Source organism: Lathamus discolor, chromosome 8 (genome assembly GCF_037157495.1).
Source record: "Lathamus discolor isolate bLatDis1 chromosome 8, bLatDis1.hap1, whole genome shotgun sequence".
NCBI classification, from domain to species: domain Eukaryota; kingdom Metazoa; phylum Chordata; class Aves; order Psittaciformes; family Psittacidae; genus Lathamus; species Lathamus discolor.
In genome coordinates, this window is record NC_088891.1 from 16,519,868 (window position 1) to 16,543,620 (window position 23,753).

General features: G+C 37.0%; 1 protein-coding gene across 3 annotated transcripts in view; it reads left to right on the forward strand.

Moving 5' to 3' along the window:
* Positions 1 to 23,753, forward strand: part of ENTREP2 (endosomal transmembrane epsin interactor 2) — a 109,252-nt gene that overhangs the window by 56,326 nt on the left and 29,173 nt on the right. For all 3 annotated transcript variants that reach the window (XM_065688198.1, XM_065688197.1, XM_065688199.1), the window contains exons 3-4: positions 8,789 to 8,899; positions 19,893 to 20,024. In XM_065688198.1, the coding sequence (XP_065544270.1) occupies positions 8,789 to 8,899; positions 19,893 to 20,024 (243 nt within the window). The remainder of the gene's footprint in view (positions 1 to 8,788; positions 8,900 to 19,892; positions 20,025 to 23,753) is intronic.

The following is a 23,753-nucleotide window of genomic DNA, read 5'->3' on the forward strand; positions in this document are numbered from 1 at the left end:
GTGTTGCAGTTCTTTACTGTGATCACACGAGGGTATAATCTGTATGGCCGTCAGTTCCACCTTTTTGGCAAGTGTTGAGAAGTAATTTTGAAAGAGATATAACTGTATCATGAAGCAAAAGAATCGCCGTTGTGAGGCAAATAATGGGAAGTTGAATTTTGTTGTTTCTCATGCACTTGCAAACCATTAACAGTATTGGTTTGATTGCCATTTCTGTGTAGTAAGTTTTTTAAATGGTTTCATTTTAAAATTATGTGAGTTAGGTATTCTATAATCTGTTATTAAATGAAGTTTGAGTTCTATCTTCCAATATTTTTACACTGTATACTTTATAGCTGAGTAAAATAGAAGAGCAGAAAGGATCAATAAAATCATGTACTGTGTCCTCTTAAAACAACAGCCCAAGCAACCTTGATTGTGAACCTGCAAAATTTCCTTTGGGGTTGCGACATATAGTCGAAAACATGCTTACAAATATTGAAGAAGTGTTCCCTGTTGTTGTCTTTGTGGTGAGCACTCCTTCATGCTCATAGATACATTATTCCAATCATTAATAAATCTTAATGAAATTCCATATCTTAGTCTAAATTTGTCTAGTTTATGCTTATTTTTAACTTAGTTGAAGAGCTGGTTTTTGTTCATGGTAGGACCTACCATTGGCCAAGGATTTGCGATAGAGCTGTCCAGGCATTCTACTATAGTGAACGGGTATGCTTTTAAAGCCAGTTTTTCTTGCAACATAAACTGTAACAGTTACCTTTGTAATGGAACTAAGGAAGAAAAGATGCTAATTTTTAAAAGGTTGGGTTTTTTTTTATTTTATATTAATCATATTTTTCTTGGGTGACACGGTTTAGTGTGAGGTGTCACTTTGAAAGTGCACACTAACTGTTTTATATCTACCTGAAAGAATTAGAGGTGATCCTCACTTTGTCGGCATCAGTTAATTTTGTAGTATGTCAAGTCCTGCTACGAGCCCACTGTGTGTGCAGTGTGCAGTGTTAACTGTGCTGGGTCGTAGTGTGTAGCAGGATTTTTACTGGCTTCATCCTTAATACCAAAAGAAAATTGTCATTTGAAATGCCGTTCAGGTTTTTATCTAGCACAGTCTCTACAGAGAGTTGTGGGGGTTAGGCTTCTGTTGGTGGAATTGTTCTGTGATTGATTTCACTTGGAGGGCTCTGTTGATCATCTCATGGTAATTTCTGGTAAAAGGAGGATAGTATTTAGAACTATCCAGATAGAGAATATTAATAACATGGAGAAGAAACCAGAGTTACTTAACAGTAGTTCAGACTTCAGGAAGAGTTCTATGTATGTATTCACCTTCTGCCTCCATTCTTTTGTAGTCTGGACTTTCTTGATTTCTTGCTTGAAAGAATGAACATAGTATAGTCTTTGTGCAAATATGGAATAAAAAGAAAGGCCAGTTAATGCACAATTATTCACATATATTCATAGTATTCATTAAATACACATGCATTCTTGGACTTGTATCCTCTTAAGAAGGTTGGGGATGTTGCAGAAAGTGGTGACTAGAAAGTGATGATTTCAAAAGCTCTTTCCTTATTTTTAGTATAGTTCAGTGAATATGTTTTCCAAATTACACTTTAAATATTTTTAATCAGTTGTCAAAAATAACATTGTGTCAGAAATGTGAAAAAGGAGTAGCAGTGGTCAGAATTGGAGAAATAAGCGATAACTGTACTGTATTTTCAAATGTTTTCAGTATATGCAGGCCTCTTTCCTGGTACTGTTTATTTTTAGAGGCACGTTTACAAATTTTACTAAAGATAGGGTTATAAATAACCTTCTTTATAGGAGAAAGATACTGTAACCTTAGGTTAGGGCTTAAATAATATTTTTTTTCTTTTGATATGGAAGGACCTTTCTTACAGCTGTCCCTTGTGAAGGCATGGTGAGAGCTGACTTCATTCTGTGCATCTGTCTGTGGTGAGGTCTCTTCTTAAATGTGCATGTTGGGGTTCAATGATAAAAACTCAGTCTTGATATGCTCTGCATGTTTGTTATTAAACTGTTTTCAGAAGTATGTAATTCAGTTAAAACCAATCTCTGAAATATTTAAGTGGGATAATTCATAGTATCATAGAATCCCTTGCCAAATTTCAGTTTGCTTTCTTTTGTTAACACCCATCCTGCAGTTATACTTTGCATCAGGTTGATATGGTAGAAATAACTGGCATTTATCAGAGCATTCATTATAATTAACCATTTTTCTTTTGATTGGGATAGTCCTTTCTAGTAATCATTATTTGCCGGAGAGGTCATGACAAAAGAGAATTTACAGAGGAGTGCATAATGTTCGCTACAGTTGTATTGAGAGCATTAGGCCAGAGTCTGATAATTGCCTCCTTGTTAGAGTCCCAGAATGTAGTATTTCTGTAGTATCTCATGGGAGGTGCTCTTTTTTGGTATCATTCAAATAATGCAGAAGCAGAGGTTATCCTGAATACCCCGTGTGTGGTTCCCTTTTCCTAAGGGCACAGAAATGACTTAAAGACAAGTATCCCCTAGTTTTTGTTTCAAAACTAATTCAACTTTAAGACACGTTCATTCTGCTGAAGAACACATAAAAAAGTCTTCCACAATCCTGCATGTCTTTTGTTTATGCTTTGTTAGATGGCTTGATCAGTCAGAATGAAGACCTGTACAGATACTTGACCTAGCAAAGAAGTCTCTAGACATCACCCATGTATGAAATAACCCAATATGCTTAATTTCTTTATCTCAAAAGGCAACATACCTACCTCAGACATGAAACTTTCTTTAGAGAGTAAGCTTTAATTTTGCCTATGAACAAACCACAATGGAATCACTTCAAAGCATTTGCAATACTTCAGAAAAATATAAGCATAAGAGCATAAATCTGTGGAATATGTATATAGGTATATTATTCAAAGAAATGTGAGTAGGTTGATGATATTTTTTTTTTTCTTTCACTGAAGTAATCTTAATGATTTATGATCCTTTTTATACTTACAAGTTAACACAAAAGGGGAGGATATCAAGCAGCTGTTAAGTATGGACATATTGTGGGCAGAGTGAAGAGCAGGACTGTGTATGATCTGGCATCTTTTCTGTCTTCTTTACTGTTGCTGCTGGGGGAATGAAATAAGCCAGTGCATTTGTTTTACTTGGTGGAAAGATAGTCTTCATAAATATTGGTGACTGGCAATCTGATTAGATTTTGAAGGCATATTATTCAACTTTTGCTTGATCGATACGAAAATTCTTGTTTTGCTATTCAACACCAGCATAAGCTGCATTATGGTGGATAATTTCCTGTGTTCTGTGCCTCAAAACAGTTGTTTCTCCACTTTGTAAAAGGAGGAAATTTTCAAAAGATATTTGGCTCTCTTATTTTTGTTTTGGACTGTATTATTTCAGTAAAAGCTCTTACTACTAAAATTCGTATCTGAAGAAAAAAACCAGCAACAGAAGAATCTTGCAGTTGGTTATTATTCTTTTGAAGGATGATGTTCAGTGCTGTTGCTCCGAGCATCATTTCTGCTTTAAGCTAGCACCATTCTATTTGAAAATTTCAGTAATGCAAATTAAACTAGATTTTTCTTGCCTGTGAGGGAGTGTAAAGGGGACCTTCATGTGGCTCTGCCCCAGATCTTCTGCCATAGCACAGAGCTAGTGCAGCCTTTTTTTACACTGCTGCATTCTGCCAGCTTTTTGAAGGAATAAAAGCTAATAGGGTGAGAAATTTGCTGAATTGTATATTTGACTCTTCTCCAAAGTTTTGGGAAGTATGACTCTTCCTGCGCAGCAGGGAAAGATACCTGCATCAAATGTGTAAGTATAATCATAAGACTGAACAAAATCGTAGTGAATTTCCCAGGGTATTGTTGAAACTAAGTAACATCGTAGTTTAGCTAAAGACAAAATCACAACTAATTCTTGGTCAGTAAGTTTACTTTTAATTATTCAGTCTCATATATGCATGATTTTTGCTTATTACTTATAAGGACAAATAGGAACTCTAAATGTTTGGTAAGAAAACAATAGCATAAATCTGGTTTCCTCTTACTGAGCAAAATACAAATGGTAAACATAACATATACCTTTTTGAAGAGGATTTTTCATCAAATTTCAAACCACTGAAAAAAAGAGGGTTTGTGTTCACATTCTCATTTTTTACTGATAGTCCAGATGTATGTGTAAAGCCATAATTAAATAAATCCAGAAACTGTAACTGGGAAAGAGTCTGACAGAACCTGGAGAATCTGTTAGTGTGACCTGGTCCTTAAACTTTCACCGAGGCTTTGGTTCCTGAATAGGCAGAGTAAAAGGAAAGATAGGGTTGTTCCTTATCTTTTCCACTACAGGTGGTTATGGTGCTGTGGTAGGTGTCTTAAAGTCCAGCTCTAGCTGTATTAAACTCAACTATAGAAATTCAAATTCCATTATGTAGATTTAAAATTCGCCAATTTTCTTTTAATAAATTGGGTAGAGGATGCTGGTTTTGAAATTTGTAGTCTTAGCTCAAACTTTTTAACTTTTTACGGTGATGATCAAGTAGCATAGTGTTTTATTTCAGGTGAAATCTGAGAGATTCACAGAATCATATGATCATAGAAGTTGAGGCTTCTGCAAAGAAACAATATAATAGTTTATTAAATAGAAACTGGTAGGGTTGCGTGCTGTTGCAATCTATCCCTACAATCAAATGTTCTTCTTCCCTGTCTTTCAGGAGTACTCAAAAGATTATCTGCTAGGCTCTGGTCTCAGCCTCCCCTTGCATTGGAGAACTTTTTCTGGTGGAGACCTGCTGTGAAGGCTTGCTCTTTAAATGGTTTTATTCTTAAAAGACAGAAGTTAGGAGAAGGTCAGGAGAAACTTCTTAATGTAACCTGAACCTCAAAATTGCTTAAAAAATGAAATGAAAGAAGCAGACTAAGGTCATGAAGAGGATTAAGTGATTATGAATTTATTATTTCAGATGCAAGATGACATCTCCAACTGTGAGTTATATCATTTTAAATCATTGCCTCAGAGCAGAGCTAATTAATTTTGTAGAATTATTTTAGGAGTATGGTAACAATTAAAGTAGGAAGTCTCACTATTTTTTTGTGCAGAAGATCAGCTTTGACTTCTCCAATTAATTAATGCTAACTCCATGTAGTAATAAATCGATTGGCTTCACATTTGTTTATATACTCATTCTTGGTGGATCTAAAGCTTTTGGAGCTTAGTGATATTAATGCATAGTCCTTAATTCTGGGAATATTTTATCTTGTTTGTGTGTCATAGCTAGAGAGGTAAAGAATGTAAGACTGTAGCTTTAAAGCGGGATTAAGGTGTCATAGCCCTTCAGTGTCTGACACTTATTTTGTGCATTCTTCAGTGTAAGCTCCTGCCCTTAACATTTGCTTAACCGCATTTTACACTTTTTACTAATAGTTTCATGCTGCTCCTGCAGGTGTATCTCACTGAGCTCTTGGAGCAAATATCAGTAGCTCACTTTTAGAAGAAAAGTTTAATGTGGAAATTAGATAGACTTCATTTCATGGATAATGTGTATCTAACTTCATCTACAGTGTTTCATAATGTGGTGTTGGATCTCCATTATAATCCACAATGACAGAGGGCTGCAGATGTTTATTTTTACTACTGTACCTGTGCCAATCTTAGAAAAGACCAACTGTGATAAAAACATTAAGTCACTGAACCAATTTTTTTTATGCCTGTGTTTGGTAATTGATATTTTTATGCCTCCTTTTCTCTATTGTGGCTTCCGGTATGGTCATGAACTCAAAAACTGCGAGAACACTGTAACTGGTATGTCCTATTCAATCAGTGAAAAGTGGTTTTGGTATTTAGCTGAGAAGCATTAAGGAAAGATACTGAAGTTATTAAATTACTTTTATGAGGCTTTTTGTGCTCTGCAAGAGCCAATGTAGTTGCAAAAGGCTTGCATAGGACCTGAGTTTTCCCTTCTAACTGCATGTCTGGTTGAGGTAATGTCTTGCCTGGAACACTGAGGAGTGAGGCCTAAAATAGCAAAACAAGGAATACAAGTGTGAAAGAGAGCTTCAGTGTTTGATACTTGACCATGTCACTGGTGGCTGTCACTTTTAAATGCAGTTTCTATACAGAATGTGAGACTTAGACTCAAAGAGAAGAGCAGAAATTGTAAGAGCATGTTAGATGATTTTGACAGAGTGCTGGATTCTTCTCTCTTGTGTTTGCATGTGACAAGAGGAAGATGTTATTTTGGAAATACCAATAAAGGTTTCATCATTAATGAGTGCTGATATGGTGAAAGTACTGTAAAGACAGATAAACCTAGCATAGGTTGTAAATCATGTCAGCTGTGATGCTTGGAAGAATCTGAAGCTGGCAACTAATATTTGTAACACAACTTCTGTCCTTTGGTGAATAATGTAGAGATTACAGCGGGTGTGCAGTAGGGTGGTGTTTGTTCAGTTTTCCAAAAAAGTGCTTGTCATGGCTTCCAAATCTGTTTGGGATCTGTCTTTTCCTTAAGGTGTGTCACTAAAGAAAGGCATTTGGAGTAAACTCGATACAGTAGGTGTTCCTTCAGCATAGGGGACTGTATTTTCTATGAGCTTTCAGAACTTTGTAGAACTTCATGAGCTGAGGAAGGATCTTTGAGCAACAAGTGCTGCATTGGTTCTACCAGGATTAATGAGGGGACAACTTAACAAATGTTTTAACCATGAAGAATTAACTACTATTCAGTGTTGTAGCAGAACTATAAAGGGGATTTGTTGTTGAGATTATACACAATTCTGATTAGTTCTGATTACATGTCAGCAAAGGACTGGATTTCATCAGCCTTAGCATTGCAGCATGTATTTTTCGTTTCCTGTGAGCCTACCCAAGTCAGTAAACATCAAGTTAGAGGATGTTTGCCTTTTGTTACTTCGGTGGGTTTTGAAATGCTGAAGTTTCATATGAAAACTGTACTTGTCAAAGAAATGGTGTCTGATGTTTGCCTTTTTTTGAATCAAACAGATTTTCACGTCTGTTTGCACACCTGGCTACTCCTTTCTGTAAGGCAATCAGGACTTCTTTAAAAATGTGAATTTTTATGTCTATGGTTCATATAAGGAATATGATACAACCAATAACATGAATTTATTTCAGGAAAATTTGCAAGAGAAGGTGACCAATTGAAATTCTGGCAATATAAAAAATAAGTAGCAAAACAAGTAAATAAAAAGAACTCAATTTCCTCTTTTGGTGAAAGTTCCATTAACTGTTTAAATGAATTTGCAGTTAAAGGGCTGGAACAAGTATGTAAAAAACATGTTTCATATGTTAGAAATCTGTGTTTTAACAACTGTCACTCTACCAAGTATATTAATTTTTGCCTGTATTGGCAAAAATAAGTGCATAAAGCTCATGGGTTACAATGTTTAAAAATACAAAAGAAATAATAATGAGGGGTTATATAAATATTGGTTCTGCAAGGTATCAATTAGTGCAGATTTTATACTACTTAGATTATCCCTGTTTCTCTGCATATGTGACAGGATACAGACAGAGATATTATCTAGTTGTCCATTATTATATGGTAGCAGTATGCCTTTTTTTTTTCCCGGAAGCTTTGACTTAGACACAGATTTGTCATGAGTTCTTTTTCATACGAACAATATAGGGGTGTTATATTGTAAAAATAGTTGAAATATTGTTTTCTTTCAAAGTATGCACTGGAGATAAAATTTAACCCTTACATGTATCAGTCATGAATTATTCAGTCAAGTTGGTGAAGAGGGAACTATTCAAGTTCTCGGTTTTCATTTGAAAAACACTAAAAAAAATACAACCATTGCCAAAATTAGTCATGACACAAGCATTGACAAAAGATAACAAGAGAAGAGTGAAAGATTATAAACTTTGGGCATTCATATAGAAAAAAAGATGCAAAAGGATTTCTTATGAATTTCAGATCACTCAATAGGAGTTGTTATGACTGTTATGGGAACATGAACAATAAATATTTAAGGTGGCCGGATATTAAGCACATGTTTATTCTTGGTCTCTGAACTGCTATTGCCTTTCTATTTCCCTATATACTGAGTTCCCTACATACTGAGCTTTCTGTCTGCCCCCACTGGGTTGGGTTTTTTACAGTTAAAGCAGTAAAATGGTATTTAAGCTGATGCAGTCAAGTTAATGACTGTTTTAACATAATTTGAAAAGAGGCCAAACGAGTAATTAACACAATAGGTAGTTGATATAGAGGATGCTGTTAAAATTGTAATTGTTGTTCAAAAACTAGGTAGTTATATATATCCAGAATTTTCTTCACCCTTTTTCCCAACTTGTACAAATTCACAGTATGTGATACTCACAAATACTTTTCTGGTTAAGATACTGAAATCCTCATCAGAAGGGTTTTAAATTTTTAAGATTACTTTTGATTATAAAAATACTTTTTTCAAGTCTTACTACTTAATAATCCTCATTCATAAAAACCATTAAATTTTAAGAGTGTGCCACAGAAGCGTGAGATAAATGGATGATTTTAAAATGGCTGGAGGGAAATAGATGATAGTAAAGTCTAGTTTTGATTTAGCTTTCTCTTACAGTGTGAGATTGTGGGTGTTGTCAGATTAAATACTCCTTCTTCTTTAAAAAGTGTAAAATTTCACCATCCATGTACGTCCAGCCTGTCATTATATGACAGGTTGAAAGTTCTTATATGTCTAAATTACAGCTTTTCTTGTTTGCCTCTTGCAGTGAATAATAATAGGCTGTTTGGTTTTTTGTTGGGTTTTTCTTTTTCCAGATAACCTTTTTCATGCTGCTGTCTGCAGTGTGTGTAATGCTGAACTTGGCTGGTTCCATTCTCTCTTGTCAAAATGCTCAGCTGGTGAAGTCCCTGGAAGGATGTCAGTTGGTGAGTAATGGAAAACTAGTCTCTTATAAAGGTCACTGGATTTTTATTTTTCATTTGTTTAGGTTTTTCACACATATTCCTTTAATTTTCAAAACAGTATGTGTTTAGTACAGCCATCTATAGACATTACAGCATGAAAAATCATGTTGGGAAAAGTTTGAGATTTAAAGTGCTAATGTATTCACAGTGTTTTGTCACTTTAAAAAGTAAGTTTTAATATTAGAATACCTTGCTGCTTAGTGTCGTGGTACAAATGACACTTCAACCAAATAGGCAGAATACAGGCTACATCAAAGCAATGCAGTGATTACCACTTGATGTCAGCAGTATCAGGATTTCATCAAATAGCGCCTTAGCCAATATGTTTCAAAGATGTACTGAAAATAATATTTTGGTATGTGGATGTTAATATTTTATTTGCCAACCTAAATTAGTTCTTTTTTTATTTTAACTTCCAAAGCAAATGTATGTTACTTATGTTAAATAAAATACAAAATGCTAAAAATTATCATTCAGCATGCTCTAAATTATTAAGAGGTACAGTATACTTCAAGTCTTTGTTAGTATATCAGGAAAAAAGAACATGTTCTTAACACTTGAGAACATGTTTCCTTAAGAATATGTTTCAGACACTGAAACCTGTGGAGATGTCTACAAAACTAAATTCTGTGTCTGAAATTTCTCCTACAAAGTATATAACAAAACAGTTGTCTCTCCCCACCCAATAAAATCCTTCAGGCTTCTGCTTGTACACCATATATTTAATAAAACCAAGTTAAAATGTTTTGGTAAATATTTTGAAGGGCACATGAAAAACACAGAACAGGAAACCATTTGGGCCTGACTTGTCGTATGGCTTCATATGTTTAGTCAGCTTTTAAGCCTGTGTTTAGTTTTCCTATAACTCATCCGGTTTCAGAAGGGTGTATCTGCAGCTCCATCAGTTAGGTAGTGTGGAAAAGCTTAGGTAGTCTGCTAAGCTTTCTACAGTGCTTGTGATTTTGAGGTGTGATTGGGTAATGGCTTTATAGAATCAGATAGATGGAGTCAGATAGTGGAATACCAGCAGTGACTCAGAGAGAGGAAGGGAGGGTTTTCCCTATAAAGTATTTCATCTGGGAAAGTTTTTGGCTCTCATTTTGATGGGGAGTAGGCATTGTGTTGCAGAGCTGGAAAAATCAACTCGTGTATCCTGGAGCTGTTATAAGATGCATCATGCTATACTTTGGAGTGCTATGGGAAAGTAGTTATTTTTTATTGGGGGGTTTGTTGGGGGTTTTTTGGTGGTGGTTTGGGTTTTTTTCCACACAAAGAAGTATCATAGGTATTTTTTGTGGAAGATCTTTGAAGTGAGTCTTACTAATTTGAGATCCTTGCTTTGACTGTAGTGACAGGACAAGGGGTAACGGGTTAAAACTTAAACAGGGGAAGATTAGATTGGATATAAGGAGGAAATTCTTTCATGTTAGGGTGGTGAGACACTGGAATCGGTTGCCCAGGAAGGTTGTGAGTGCTCCGTCCCTGGCGGTGTTCAAGGCCAGGTTGGATGAAGCCTTGTGTGGAATGGTTTAGTGTGAGTTGTCCCTGCCCATGGCAGGGGGGTTGGAACTAGATGATCTTGAGGTCCTTTCCAACCCTAACTGTTCTATGATTCTATGATTCTATGTTAGGGCTACTTAGAAGTTACTTTGAGGGGCTGTGTTTATATCAGAACTTCCATGAAGATGTACAAAAATGTCTTTGCAAACAGCAGTTTAGTTTAAATGTGATTGGAGGTTGGACTTAATGACCTTTAAAGGTCCCTTCCAAGCCAAACTATTCTGTGAATCTGTGAATCTGTCTGCATGAAAGAAAGAATAGTCTTTCAGAATGAATTTCCTAACTTTACAGTGCAACTGTGTAACTTACATGCAACAAACTTTCCTAACTATACAATGAAACTACATAACTATATTCTGTGACCTATCTGCTATAATTTTCAAACACTGCATAGTATTTTGACCTGCAGTGTCATTTTAATGAATATCTTAGGCTTATATCTAGACATCAGGCTTCGCTGGTTGATGCATCATGTTCCGTATTGTCAAGTAATACCAACTTGCCACATCTCTCATGTAGGATAGTATCAAAACCCTATAGAAAAGTAAAGGAAGGAACACTGGAGTTTCGGAAATGTGAATTTACCTCTTCCTTGCTCAATGGCTCGTTGGTTGATTAGTTGACAAAATTCCCTAGAATTTCTATATTGTATGACACAATTTTTTTCAGAACCAGCATGTTCTTAACTATTTATTGGTTTTGACATTTAATTAACTATAGTAAGAAATGGGAAAAAAAAAATTGTGTATATGTGTATATATGTCTGAGGGGATCCATTTGTACTTCTGTGTTCAGTCTTTCACCCCTCACTCAGTAGTAACCATTGTCAGTACTGACACAGTTTTGACAGATGTCCAGTAGGCCAGGTGAATAGAATTTAAACAGCAAATTCTGTCCCAGATGGAGAAGAATGCTTGTAGTAAGAACAGTGCCATTGGTGCTGTTGCAGCTTAGTGCATGCATGGGTGTTGCTCTGTGTGTTCGTCTGCTTTTCTGGTTGCTTTTAGACAGCCATTAGAAAACAGGACTACTCAACAAAGCCTACTGAAAAATCCCTAAGCCTAAAAATCTGAGTTGCTTACTCAGACTACTGATAACTGTAATTATGTATGTGCTTTTCGGAGTCTATGTTTAAACATGTTGACAGCATTTATCATTTAATAACACCACCTACCTGTATGTGATCCCTGTTCTGGGATGTATTGTGATAATGTATCTGTTGGGATTCCGCATGCGCCTTTGCACCAAGCAGAAAGACTCAGACTAATCAAAGGGAGCATTTTCTCCTAATACAAGCTATAATAGAGCTGTAGGACAAAAGGAAGAAAATCAAGTTAATGAGAATCAGTGAAGTGGCATTGTGGGTGTCATGGTTTAAGCCCAGCCGGTAACTCAGAACTACACAGCCGCTCGCTCGCTCCTCCCTCTTCTTCTCCCACACCACACCACACCCCCACCCAGAGGCATGGGAAGGAGAATGGAAAGAATGTAAATCCCATGTGTTGAGATAAGAACAGTCCAGTAACTAAGGTATAACACAGACCCACTACTGCTACCACCAATAGTAATAATAAGCATTACTTAGCAACAACTAAAAACATCAGTGTTATCAGCACTGTTCTCAGGCTGAAGTTGAAAACACAGAACTGCACCAACTACTAAGAAGGAGAAAAATCTGTTACAGCTGAACCCGGGGACAAAAAGTTGATATAAGCAAAATTCTGCTTAATTAGCACATTCATAGACAAAAGACAGCACTGGCTATAGCCAGTGGTTAGGTGTTCACTACCAAGAAAAAGACCCAAGTCAACCAGAAGTCTTTTTGGTCTTTTAAATGTTATCTTCAGTGATCTCTCTTTTGGTTATGTACCCCATGTCTCTTAAATTTTAGTTGGACTCACCACCTCTAATAAGAAAAGTACTGCTGCAGAAGTAGGCAGTGACAGAGCTGTGAAGTTAAATTCTCAGACCACTGATGAAAAGTAAAAGGAATAAATTCATTTTGGATAAGGTGACATTTAGAAAACGAAAAAAAAAAGCGCTGATTCAGGAAGGATTGCTCTCCCCCCCCGCCCCCATTAGCTTCTTGAAGAAGTTGTGTTTCAGTTTTTTGGGGTGTTTTCTGCTTGGAAGTTTATGTTGTTCCAGAATCTCCTAACTTCAGTGATTTTGACGGGACCTCATTTGATCTGAACTTCAAAATAGCCTTGGGTTCTTTAACTGTGTATTTGCCCCCCTTCTTCCTTCCATGATTTTGCTTTCTCTAGTCTTGTTCTAGTCAGCAGTGAAGGAAGGGAATTGTATCACGGGAATGCTTTCAGTGGCCAGGCAGAGGATTCACAGGTAGAAGTAGGCTTTGCAATTGGGGTAGGCATTTCGGGATTAAGAGGTTTGGTGGGTGGGCACATAGGAACTTCCTGAGGAGGTACTTTCCCCATTTGTTTTCTTGTGGCAGAATTCAAAGGATACCTTTGCTTTTTTCTCCAGTACCTTCCCTTCAGGTACTGGAAGGCTGCTCTGAGGTCTCCATGCAGCCTTCTCTTCTCCAGGCTGAACAGCCCCAACTTCCTCAGCCTATCTTCATACGGGAGGTGCTCCAGTCCCCTGATCATCCTCGTGGCCCTCCTCTGGAATTGTTCCAACAGTTCCATGTCCTTTTTATGTTGAGGACACCAGAACTGCACACAGTACTCCAGGTGAGGTCTCACAAGAGCAGAGTGGAGGGGCAGGATCACCTCCTTTAACCTGCTGGTCATGCTCCTTTTGATGCACCCCAGGATATGGTTGGCTTTCTGGGCTGCGAGCACACACTGCCAGTACAAGGACAGGCCGCCTGTCCTTGCTTCCACCTTTTATAAGCCTCTTTTTTCCTTTGAATTTTCCTCAGCAGCTCCTTACCCATCCAAGGAGGTCTCCTGGCCCTTCTGCCGCACTTCCTTCTAGATGGGATGCAGCACTCCTGAGCTTGTAGCAGGTGATCCTTGAATATCAACCAACAGTCTTGGGCCCCCCTGCCCTCCAGGGCTATATCCCATGGAACCTTACTAAGCAGGCTCCTGAAGAGGCCAAAGTCTGCTCTTTTGAAGTGCAGGGCAGTGAGCTTGCTGCACGCTCTCCTCACTGTCCTGGGGATCTCAAATTCGACCATCTCGTGATTGCTGCATCCAAGGCTGCCCTGGAGCACCACATTCTCAACAAACCCTTCCCTGTTGGTGAGCACAGCGTCAAGCATGGCACCTCTCCTTGTCGGCTCCTCTATTACTTGCAGAAGGAAGGTTAATGAAGATTGTCACTTAAGCAAGAATCTTGCAAATGGTGTTTTCCATTTTTCCTTCAAAGCCAGTGTACTTGGATAGTAAATTAAAAGGCAACAGTTATATTTCATTTGTACTTCCCTGGGCTTTTTTTTTGTTTCTGCTGCAGATGGAATGTGCAAATTTTCCTCTGGACTAATGAAATGCTGAACTGGCAAAAGAAGATAAAATACGTTTTCAAACTGCTAGTTTTAATTTTCAGACCATGATGTAGTTTCATGAAGGAACTAAGTAGCCTTGCCACAGTGTGATTTTTCTAGCTGAGGGCAGTTCAATTCCATTGTGGCTCTCTGCCAGACCATAATTAAAAAACCCTCAAACAAAAACCAAACAACCAAACAAAGAAAAAAACCCAACAAAACAACAGTTTCTTTTGCCCAGACCTTAAGTTTTAGATTTTGCTTATTCAAAATCACACTTCAGTCAGGCCTAGGGGCTTGCACTTGAATGTGTTACATTGCCATGTTGAAGTGCTCATGTATATGAAATTCTAGAGTTCTGTTCCTGTAGAAGAACAGGGAGAGATGTACTGTAGTGAACAACACTATGTTTAAGCACAGGATTTGACAGAATTTCATATCATGTTGAATGTATTTTGTTATTTTATTACTGTTTTTCACTCAGGGAAAATGCCAGTTTCTAAACTTACATTTCATTTTAATGCCTTAGATGGCTCTCTTCAGTGTTGTAGATCTGTGCACTATGGGACTGGGTGTACAGAGAGCTCTAAATCCTTTGGTTGTCTTTCTGGGTTACAGATTTACTTTACAACCATGTAGGTCTAGGAGTCAAAATCCAGCTTTTGTTGACAGGCAGTTTGAGATGTAGTTAACTTCCTACATAAGAGTACCAGACAAAAATATACTAGTAAATTTCCAAGCACAGTACAGTACAAAAGTCAAATTCAGAATAAATTGTTTTACTTGTAGTATTTCTGCCAAACTCATTCATGCTGTATGTACGGCTTTAAAGTGATAACAGTATCTACTGTATTGTGGAGTTTAAATTCAGAAGCTCTCCACATGTAGAGTGGTTCTTTGAAGAAAGAGACACAAAGGTCTTATTTTCCTTTAAACACTGGGGATTTATTGTAGCTTCTATAATATATATTTGTGTTAATATGTGCTCACGATATGTTAGCATTTTGAATGTGTAATTTGTGAATTTAATATTTGTGCTCTTTCTCCTGCAGTTTAGCGATATACAACACTGAGGAACAAAAAAACATCACTAATGTTAATGGCTGGTTATGAAAATCTAGTTGGACTTTTTTTCCCCGTGGTTAGCTGTAGATCAGCTGCCAAAACTGCCAGGCACTGCTTTCAGTCCATGAGAGTAGGATGTGTACAGAGCAGTTACACACTCAAGCTGTTCATGAATGTGGTATGAAGAACAATGCTCCAACCTTACAAATGTCTGTCTGAAAAAGTTAAAAAATTAATCTCTAAAGCTTTTGCTTAACGTGTGGATAGAGCAATTTGTATAGTTTATATTCTGTACACAAGACAGGATTTTGTTAGTGATGTCTTATTTCTTAGTCTTTATTTGTCTCTACTAGGTGTACCGTGTCTTATTGTATGGCACTTATTAATTTAAAAATAAATGTTCTAGTTTTAGTCAATTTTACAGCTGCTTATTCAGAAAAGTAGTCTATTACATAGAGATGAATGGCATAGCCCTGTTCCAGAACTGAGGTTTCTTTTGTATTCCATTTTATGCTGCAGCTGCGTTCAGTTCTGTGCATATTGAAAAACAATTTTTAAAATTCCAGGAAAATATGTATCCTTTTTTAAATTCTTATTCACCTGACAGTTTTTTCTCTTGCTATTTCCCTACCACTCAACTTTATTCCTTACCGGATCCTCCTGCTCTTTCTCTTTGTGTAAGCTGCTATAATTGACTGAAGTTCCTTCCCATAAATGTATCAGTGTGATTTTCTTGTACTTCAGTGCCTTGTTTTGAATTGCTCAGTAGTAATTTCTTCTTTGCTAAGATACCTTTAATACTTAGACAATCTGGTGAATTGAAACAAGTGAAAAAAGTCTGGTCTGTGCACATTTTTGTTACTTTATTGTAACAGGGGCCTCTCTGTGTGTGTGCATGTATGTATTTTTACTAAGTTTGAAAGTCTCTTTTTGCTTTGTTGGAGGATCCTTTTTTGATCCTTTGCTACATAAAGGCAGATGTTAATGGTTTTTATCACTTTTGAAGTAACAGTACTGATTTTTGGCAAGCCAAAATAAACTCTAAAGACAGTTTATGTATATAGGCAATTCAGACGGTTGTTTGAAATCAGGATGATGGAAGTACTGTGCAACTGTGATAAATACAAAAGTTCACAAACTATACTGTGATTACTGACTGTTCTTACTAGTATAAGTAAGAATCACAAAGTGGAAAGCAAATACATACATATAGGATGATGGGGAGTATGTGCAGGGGATGAAATGAGTGATGCTTTACTCTTGAGCTCTGCCAACCAAAAAGATGTAAACACAGGAGAAAGAGGAGAAAGAACAGTTTTGGAGGCACTGCTAAATGAATTGTATCTGAGGCTGATAAATATTAGCTCTGCAGCTAAAAGGAGGAATCCCAGCTCCTTTCCTGGTGCTAGTGTAGCTCTATTGTTTCTTCTCCTCTCTGCATTTATGAAGCCACACAGTGAATGACATTTGAGGTCTGATGTAGACTAAAAATAAACTACTCACAAAAAAAAAAAAAAAAAACAAAAAAAGAAGAAAAGGTAGTTTTGTCACTGTTTAGGTCACAGGGTAGCTGTATGAGTTCTTTACCCTATCTGCATGAGTGTGAGGCAGCAGTAAGGCAGGAATGAGCATTCTAGAGCATGAGGGCTCAAAACTGCTTTCCTGCTCTGTTGTTGAATATGCTGTGGCTGTTAAGATGTACTTATGTTCTGCAGGAACTTTCATGTAAACAATTCTCTCTTAGCTATTTTTAAGAATTGAATGAAAGAGAGAGTCATTGAGCAGAACAAAGTTATGGATCATCTTTCAGAATTACTCGAGGATCTCTCATAGATGGGGAATCTTGACCAGGCCTTTTCAGCCTTATTTCTGTGACACCTGTTCATTACATGAGATAAAAGTAGACTCAGGATCTGTATTTCATATTAGAAATGCCATCATGAGTCAGTGTCTATCTTTCACTGAACTGGGGCAGCATAAATCAGAGGAATAAATGATCTTGCAGTAGAAATCTGAAGTCTGTCAGTATAAAAACATTTTAGCAGCTGAAGACTACATTGATTTACTGTATGCCTGGTGCTAGTATAGCAGGTGTGCTGTAGCATTTGGCCACTGAATTTAACACAGCTCTAAATTCAAAGTGTAAGTTTTGAACTTTGTCTGTAGCATTTATTGAACAGCTGAAACCATTTCCAGAGAGGGTCAGGAGCAAGACTTCCCCAGTGGCATTTAGTGGCTTGTATTTTCCATTGATTTGACAAACTGAGGCTATCTGATCATAAAACGTGTAGTTGGGTTTAGTCTGATCTTTCACTTTTTAAAAGAGAGTATTAAAAGATTACAGGAATTTAAAAAAAAACCCATTGTCTGAAATTGTTACACCAGCCTTGTGAACTAAGTTGTATGCTAATTAAAAATAAATAATGCAACTATTATAAAGGTGTTGGAACTGTTACTTTTTTAATGTCTTTTACAGTGTCTATGGCTTAGGGTATGACCAGTCTCTGTGGGTTGCTGTAGACAATTATCTCCAGTGCTGCCTTTGACTATATGGGAAATGGTGTAATTGACAGACCCAGATTTTTTTTTAAGTCTTCTACAAATTGTGCTGGCTACAGGGCAGTCTGAAGTCTCAAGAATTGAAGCCTACTGAGACAGCATCCTGCCCTGAGCATGCCTTCATTATGGCAAGCATTCATTCCTCTGTATCTCATCTGGTGAAGTTTATTATGTTTTTTTAATGGAGTCTTATTTCTGCTCTTCCAGGCACTGTTCTGGACACCAGCATGTAAGCAGAGAGTACTAGATAAGCCCAATATGGATGACACTAAAAATTATGTGTATTGAGATACGTAGGTGTTAAGATTATCTGAACAATTTAAACATTCTTCAAGGTCTTAAGCAGTAAGAAAATAATCTGTTGAAATTATTCTACATAAAAGGCTATACAAGGTAATTCTACAGGGAGTGCTGCAATCTATTTTTGTTCAGGAAATTGGCAAGATCCGAGGAAAGAAGTAGCATTTTTGTGGATTTGTGCCTGGAATTTTTTTTAATGTAAAAGAGTGAGTAACATGGAGATTCAGAGCTCTTGCGATCAAGCCGCTCTGTTTCTGTCTTTACTTTGAGTATACCTGAATGGTACATTGAACCTCTTATAATTCACGTGGAAAGCCAGGGAAGTTTCTCATGAATGTCATTCCTAATACTGATTATTGGCATGCAGAAACCTGCCATTCAGCAAGACCTGGATAGGCTGGAGAGTTGGGAGGGGAGAAATATGATGAAATTCAACAAGGGCAAGTGTAGAGTCTTGCATCTGGGGAAGAACAACCCCATGTACCAGTACAGGTTGGGGGCTGACCTGCTGGAAAGTAGTGAAGGGGAAAGGGACCTGGGGGTCCTGGTGGATAGGAGGATGACCATGAGCCAGCAATGTGCCCTTGTGGCCAAAAAGGCCAATGGCATCCTAGGGTGTCTTCTACAAATTGTAAAAATGTAAAGGGTGAGTGTCAGGATGATGGAGCTAGGCTTTTTTCAGTGATATCCAGTGATAGGGCAAGGGGCAATGGGTGTAAACTGGAGCATAGGAGGCTCCATGTGAACATCAGGAAAAACTTTTTTACTGTGAGAGTGACAGAGCACTGGAACAGGTTGCCCAGGGGGGTTGTGGAGTCTCCTACACTGGAGATATTCAAGGCCCGCCTGGACAAGTTCCTGTGTGATGTACTGTAGGTTACCCTGCCCTTGCAGGGGGGTTGGACTAGATGATCTTTTGAGGTCCCTTCCAACCCTTGGGATTCTGTGATTCTGTGATCTGGTACTTTTAAACTTGTAGTTCAAGGAACTCGCATTTGTCTGTGATACCAATTACTTTTCTAATGCTAACCAAGATTGGATTGTTGTATCCCATTGTTAGCCCTTTAAATAACCTGCAAAAATGGGAATGGAAAACACACAGAAATGCCTTACTGAGAAAATTTAAAGCAATGACAGTTCACATTAACAAGCTAGGTAAAAACATGTATAGGGTTAATATTTTGCTTAAAAAAGAAGTCTTTATTGTAAGTAAGTGGAAAAAAACCATTTCTGTGGGTATAGAAGGGTTGGTTTGTTGGGGGTTTTAAATGAGGAAGTCAGAATCAGTTTAATGAGTGTTTTGAGCTGAATGGGATTATTTTAGAATCACACATAGATACTTTTAATTTACTTTTTGAGAATGATCAGAGTTCGGTATTCTTAGCAAGACGTGCTTTAATGCAAGTCTTTGAAGTAGGCAATATATAATGCTTTTTGCAGTGTAAAAACATTGAATGCTTACTGTATTCAAGACAAACTGAACATAGGAAAAGAGAGCAAAACTTTACCAAAGTAAAAAAATATATGAGATGAAATGTACCTCTTACTTCCTGCACTTTTTATTCATGCTGTGTTTTCTTTTCTCAGATACTTGCCGTGTTTTTTTCATATTTATTTTTCCATGTATTTGTAAGCATAAATTACATTTGGGATCATGACTGCTTCATGTATTTTCTGCCTTTTTTCTATTATTTTTTGTCTTTCCCCATTGGGTATGATTTGATGTTTATTCAGTTGAGTTACCCTGGTTTCATCTGCCTCTGGAAAATAATTTTTTTTCAGAAAGATGTATAAAAGGTAACACTCTTCGGTATTATATCATCTTTCTGCATTTTACCTGGTTTTGTAGCTTGTATTAGTCAATGGCAGACATTCTGCTTCAGGGGATTCTGCATGGAGATTTTAATTTTACATTTAGTAGTCACTATTGTCTCAACTGTAAATATAATTTTTGGGAAGAGTCTTAAGTGTATTTCTGGTGATTTATACTTTCTCTGGCTTTTTTTTCTTCCACAGATTAAATTTGACAGTGATGGCGTCTGTGTTTGTTGTGAAATGCAGCATCAAACATCAGGCTGCAGTAACCTGGGAGAAACGCTGAAACTGAACCCTCTGCAGGAGTGTAATGTTGTGAGGCTGACCCTAAAGGTGCGTTACGAGAATTAATAGTTTATTTTGGTTCTAAGTAGTGACCTCTTAGCCAGACAGAAGTGTGTGATGAGAGGAGGAGTAGCTAGTGTTCTTGGTGTTCGTGCACTCTTACGTGAAAAAAACTCTTCATTCAACAGAATTTAGTGCTTTTGTGCTTGAAAATGGTTGTATCTTACACACGCAACATATTTATTTATATAGGTAACTATTTTGTTAGCAGTTATTTAAGTAACAGAGTTACATTTGGTTATGAGTATACATTTGGGCTGTATCAAAAGAAGTGTGACCAGCAGGTCGAAGGACGTGATCCTGCCCTTCTGCTCTGCTCTCGTGAGACCCCACTTGAAGTACTGTGCACAGTTCTGGTGTCCTCAGGATAAGAAAGACATGGAACTGTTGGAGGAAGCCCAGAGGGGGTCCATGAAGATGATCGTGGGTGGAGCACCTCCCGTATAGGTAGGCTGAGAAAACTGGGGCCTGGAAAAGACAAGCTGCATGACCTCATAGCAGCCTTCCAGTATCTGAAGGGACCTACAAGGATGCTGGAGAGGCACTCCTCATCAGGGACTGTAGTGGTAGGACAAGGGGGAATGGGTTCAAAGGGAGATTCAGGTTAGATATAAGGAAGAAATCTTTTACTGTGAGAGTGGTGAGGCACTGGAACAGGCTGTCCAAGGAAGTTGTGGATGTTCTGTCCCTGGCAGTGTTGAAGGCCAGGCTGGGCAGAACCTTGAGCAACCTGGTCTAGTAGGATGTGTCCCTGCCCATGGCAGGGCGGTTGGAACTATATGATCTTAAATTCCAGCCCTAACCATTCTATGATTCAATGGCTGGTGCTGGAGGATATAAGAACAGATGTCTTTGATGTTGCTGTTCAAGAAAGCTAGAATCAAAGGTGTGGTGGCTGACATTGTTTAGTGATGTTATGGTAGACTGCATAGAAACATGAAGTATTAGCAGAATCATGAAGTGTTTTATGATGTACTGTTAACATGAAGTATTAGCAGTATTTCAGAGGGAACTTACTTTGGAAGAGAATAGTAAGTGTTCTTTTGGCATAATTTTGGGGACATTCTTACAGAATGCCGTGCAATATTGTAAGATATTTCAATCTTGTAGCATTTTGTTAGAAGTACCTAGATAAAAAATTGAGAGCAAATACTAAGAATATTGTATGAGCGAATTATATCGAAGTTAAAATTGTCCACATCATTGTTTCACTTCATTGTTACCAAACTAGCAAGACATGGTGTTAGATTGGTTTGGAAAATGGTAAGGAATCCATGAAAGAAAAGAACCTTAGGTTGAGAGAGAGATAAGTGATTCATTTTAGGTTTAATTTAATGATCAACAGAACTAACTCTGTATCTGTGGCTTTCAGTTTCAAAGAATGTATTTTAATAAGGTTAACAGAATATAATAGTGAAATTTAATGTGAGAAGGATGTTAGGGATTTAGACTGTAGTTTGAGGCCTGAAAATGCTGTTATATTGATATTTGAAACTGCATTTTAAAGTTCAGAACAGTTAGAAATCCTGGAAAAAATACGTAATACGTAAAAGTTCTTCAGCTTTGTTAAGGAAAAAAAAAAAAAGGAAGAACAACAAGGTAATAAGGATCAGGTAGAAATTAAGAACAATTTAATATGGCCCTCAAATTAAGTAAGACCTCTGTCTCAGGTTTTAATGAGTATGATAAAGAGGACTGGGAGCAAAAGCTTACTGGGTAGCAGGAATTTAATAAGTGAAAAGGAAGCATAGCTTGACATTGCTCATCAAAAATAGTAATAAACTGCTACTTGGAATGCTAAAGTCAGGACTTTAAAGTGGTGCAGTTTGTGAAATGTGTTACAAGAAGGTAGCGAATGAAAATAATTTCTCAGACATTCTTAAATTTACGACAGATGCAAAAATATGAACCTGTTTTATAGAAAAATATGAGTTGAGGATCCTGTGAAAGTAAAGATGGAGGGAGCATATGGTTACTTGCTGTTAAAATGTTAGTAATGTAAACTTTAATGTGAGAGAAAAGAACTGTTCATCTTTGATGACAGTGTCAGCATATGAAGCAAGTAGAAGTAACATATGCTGGTAATTAGGGTAAGGGTTCATCAATTGGAGCAGAAGGCAAACTATTTCCTTTAAAACGAAACTCAGTTGTTTATAAAAGAAATTGATGACATATCTGCTTGTACTGGCAGAGGACTGATATAAGTCCTGGAGTTCCTATGAATAGGAGTGCAGCTTTAATTAAGCTTGTTTAGAGTTTTTTTATTCAAGAGAAGGTAGTTAAGAAAATAGCTTTTTCAGAAAGTTTCTTAAATCTTTTTCAGTTTTAATTCTACACTTGCTTTCTCTTTGTCTTTGAGAGCTCTGTATTCCTGGCTGTAAATTTAAGAACAGCATTCTACTAAGCCCATAAGAAAAAAAGATCACAGCTCATTAGGTAAAAAACTGACAGTGATAAGACTCACCTTTTTTAATTGTAATTAACAACTACAGTGTGATTTTAAGAGATCAGATGTTGTAATACCAAAAGCTCAATTGTGCTTATTGTTTTGGGAGCCAAAGGGAGAGAAAGCGTAGGGTATCAGAGTTAAGATTATACACCTTTATGTATAACATTTTGTAGGTTACACAAGGAAATCTGCCTCAGGATATTCCTTTTAATATGTAATGATTTTAGAAAAAAATATTTTTATGGGATGATTATATTAGAAGATATTTGTCCTCTGCTACTTAAGTCTTATACAGACTTTGGTCTTACAAAATTAATTGAAGAGGAAGAGAGAACATTATTCTCACAGTAAAAAGATAACTTTTATGTACAATAAAATTCCTAGAAGACAAATATGAACTGAAGCTGTGAAGCTATGGCAAAAAAAAAGGTAAACTTTATTTGATATCTAGAATGCCTTACCTTAAACTTAATAGAATCTTACAGAACCTGACATTTTAAAATCTTAAAAGGTCAAACATATGAAATCTCTTGGGTAAAATATAAAAGGCTTCTTATTTAATTATCTGAGAAACAGTTACTTAAGATAAATTGTTTGCCAGAACCATTAGATCTTGTGCAAATAACACTTTGTAACATTATGTTACCTTGTGCTTGGAAGCAATTGAGTATTTTTTCACTTTCTGAGAGTCTTCAGTTGAACTCATTTTGCTCTTCTTACCTTCTGTCCAAACAAGAGAGGAGTGATTCTAATGCATAAAGGAGAAGTTTATGGCCAAAGATGTCAGGGTTTGTAGACTACTAACTGGACCGTGAAACAGGACAGGAGCACAAACTTGTTATGAGTAGGTTTGAATTAACTAAAGAGCTGAAGCACCACTGGAGAAGTTTAAAAGCAGTATATTGCGTAAAGCAGCCAGTCAGTTTAGTTAACTACTTCGACTGAATCTCACTCGTCTCCTATTGCTGTGCAAGCTGGCTTTTATTCAGGTAAAACCAGAAAAAATGCAAGAGGGTAAGTCCTTTTCACACATACACACAAGTATGTGAACAAACAGAAAATCAAATAATCTCTGGGTTATGCTGCTGGTTATACTTCAGGCAACGTAAGAGGTCTTTTCCAATATGAGAACAGTACAAATGAAATGCCTTTTTTTAACAGTGTTACCTCTGAATGAGCAAAAATGCTGGCATAGTGTGTGACCTGAATGTGCTGGTTTGTAGATGAAATTTTAAGGAACTGAGTTCTTGGAAACGTTAATTAAAGTA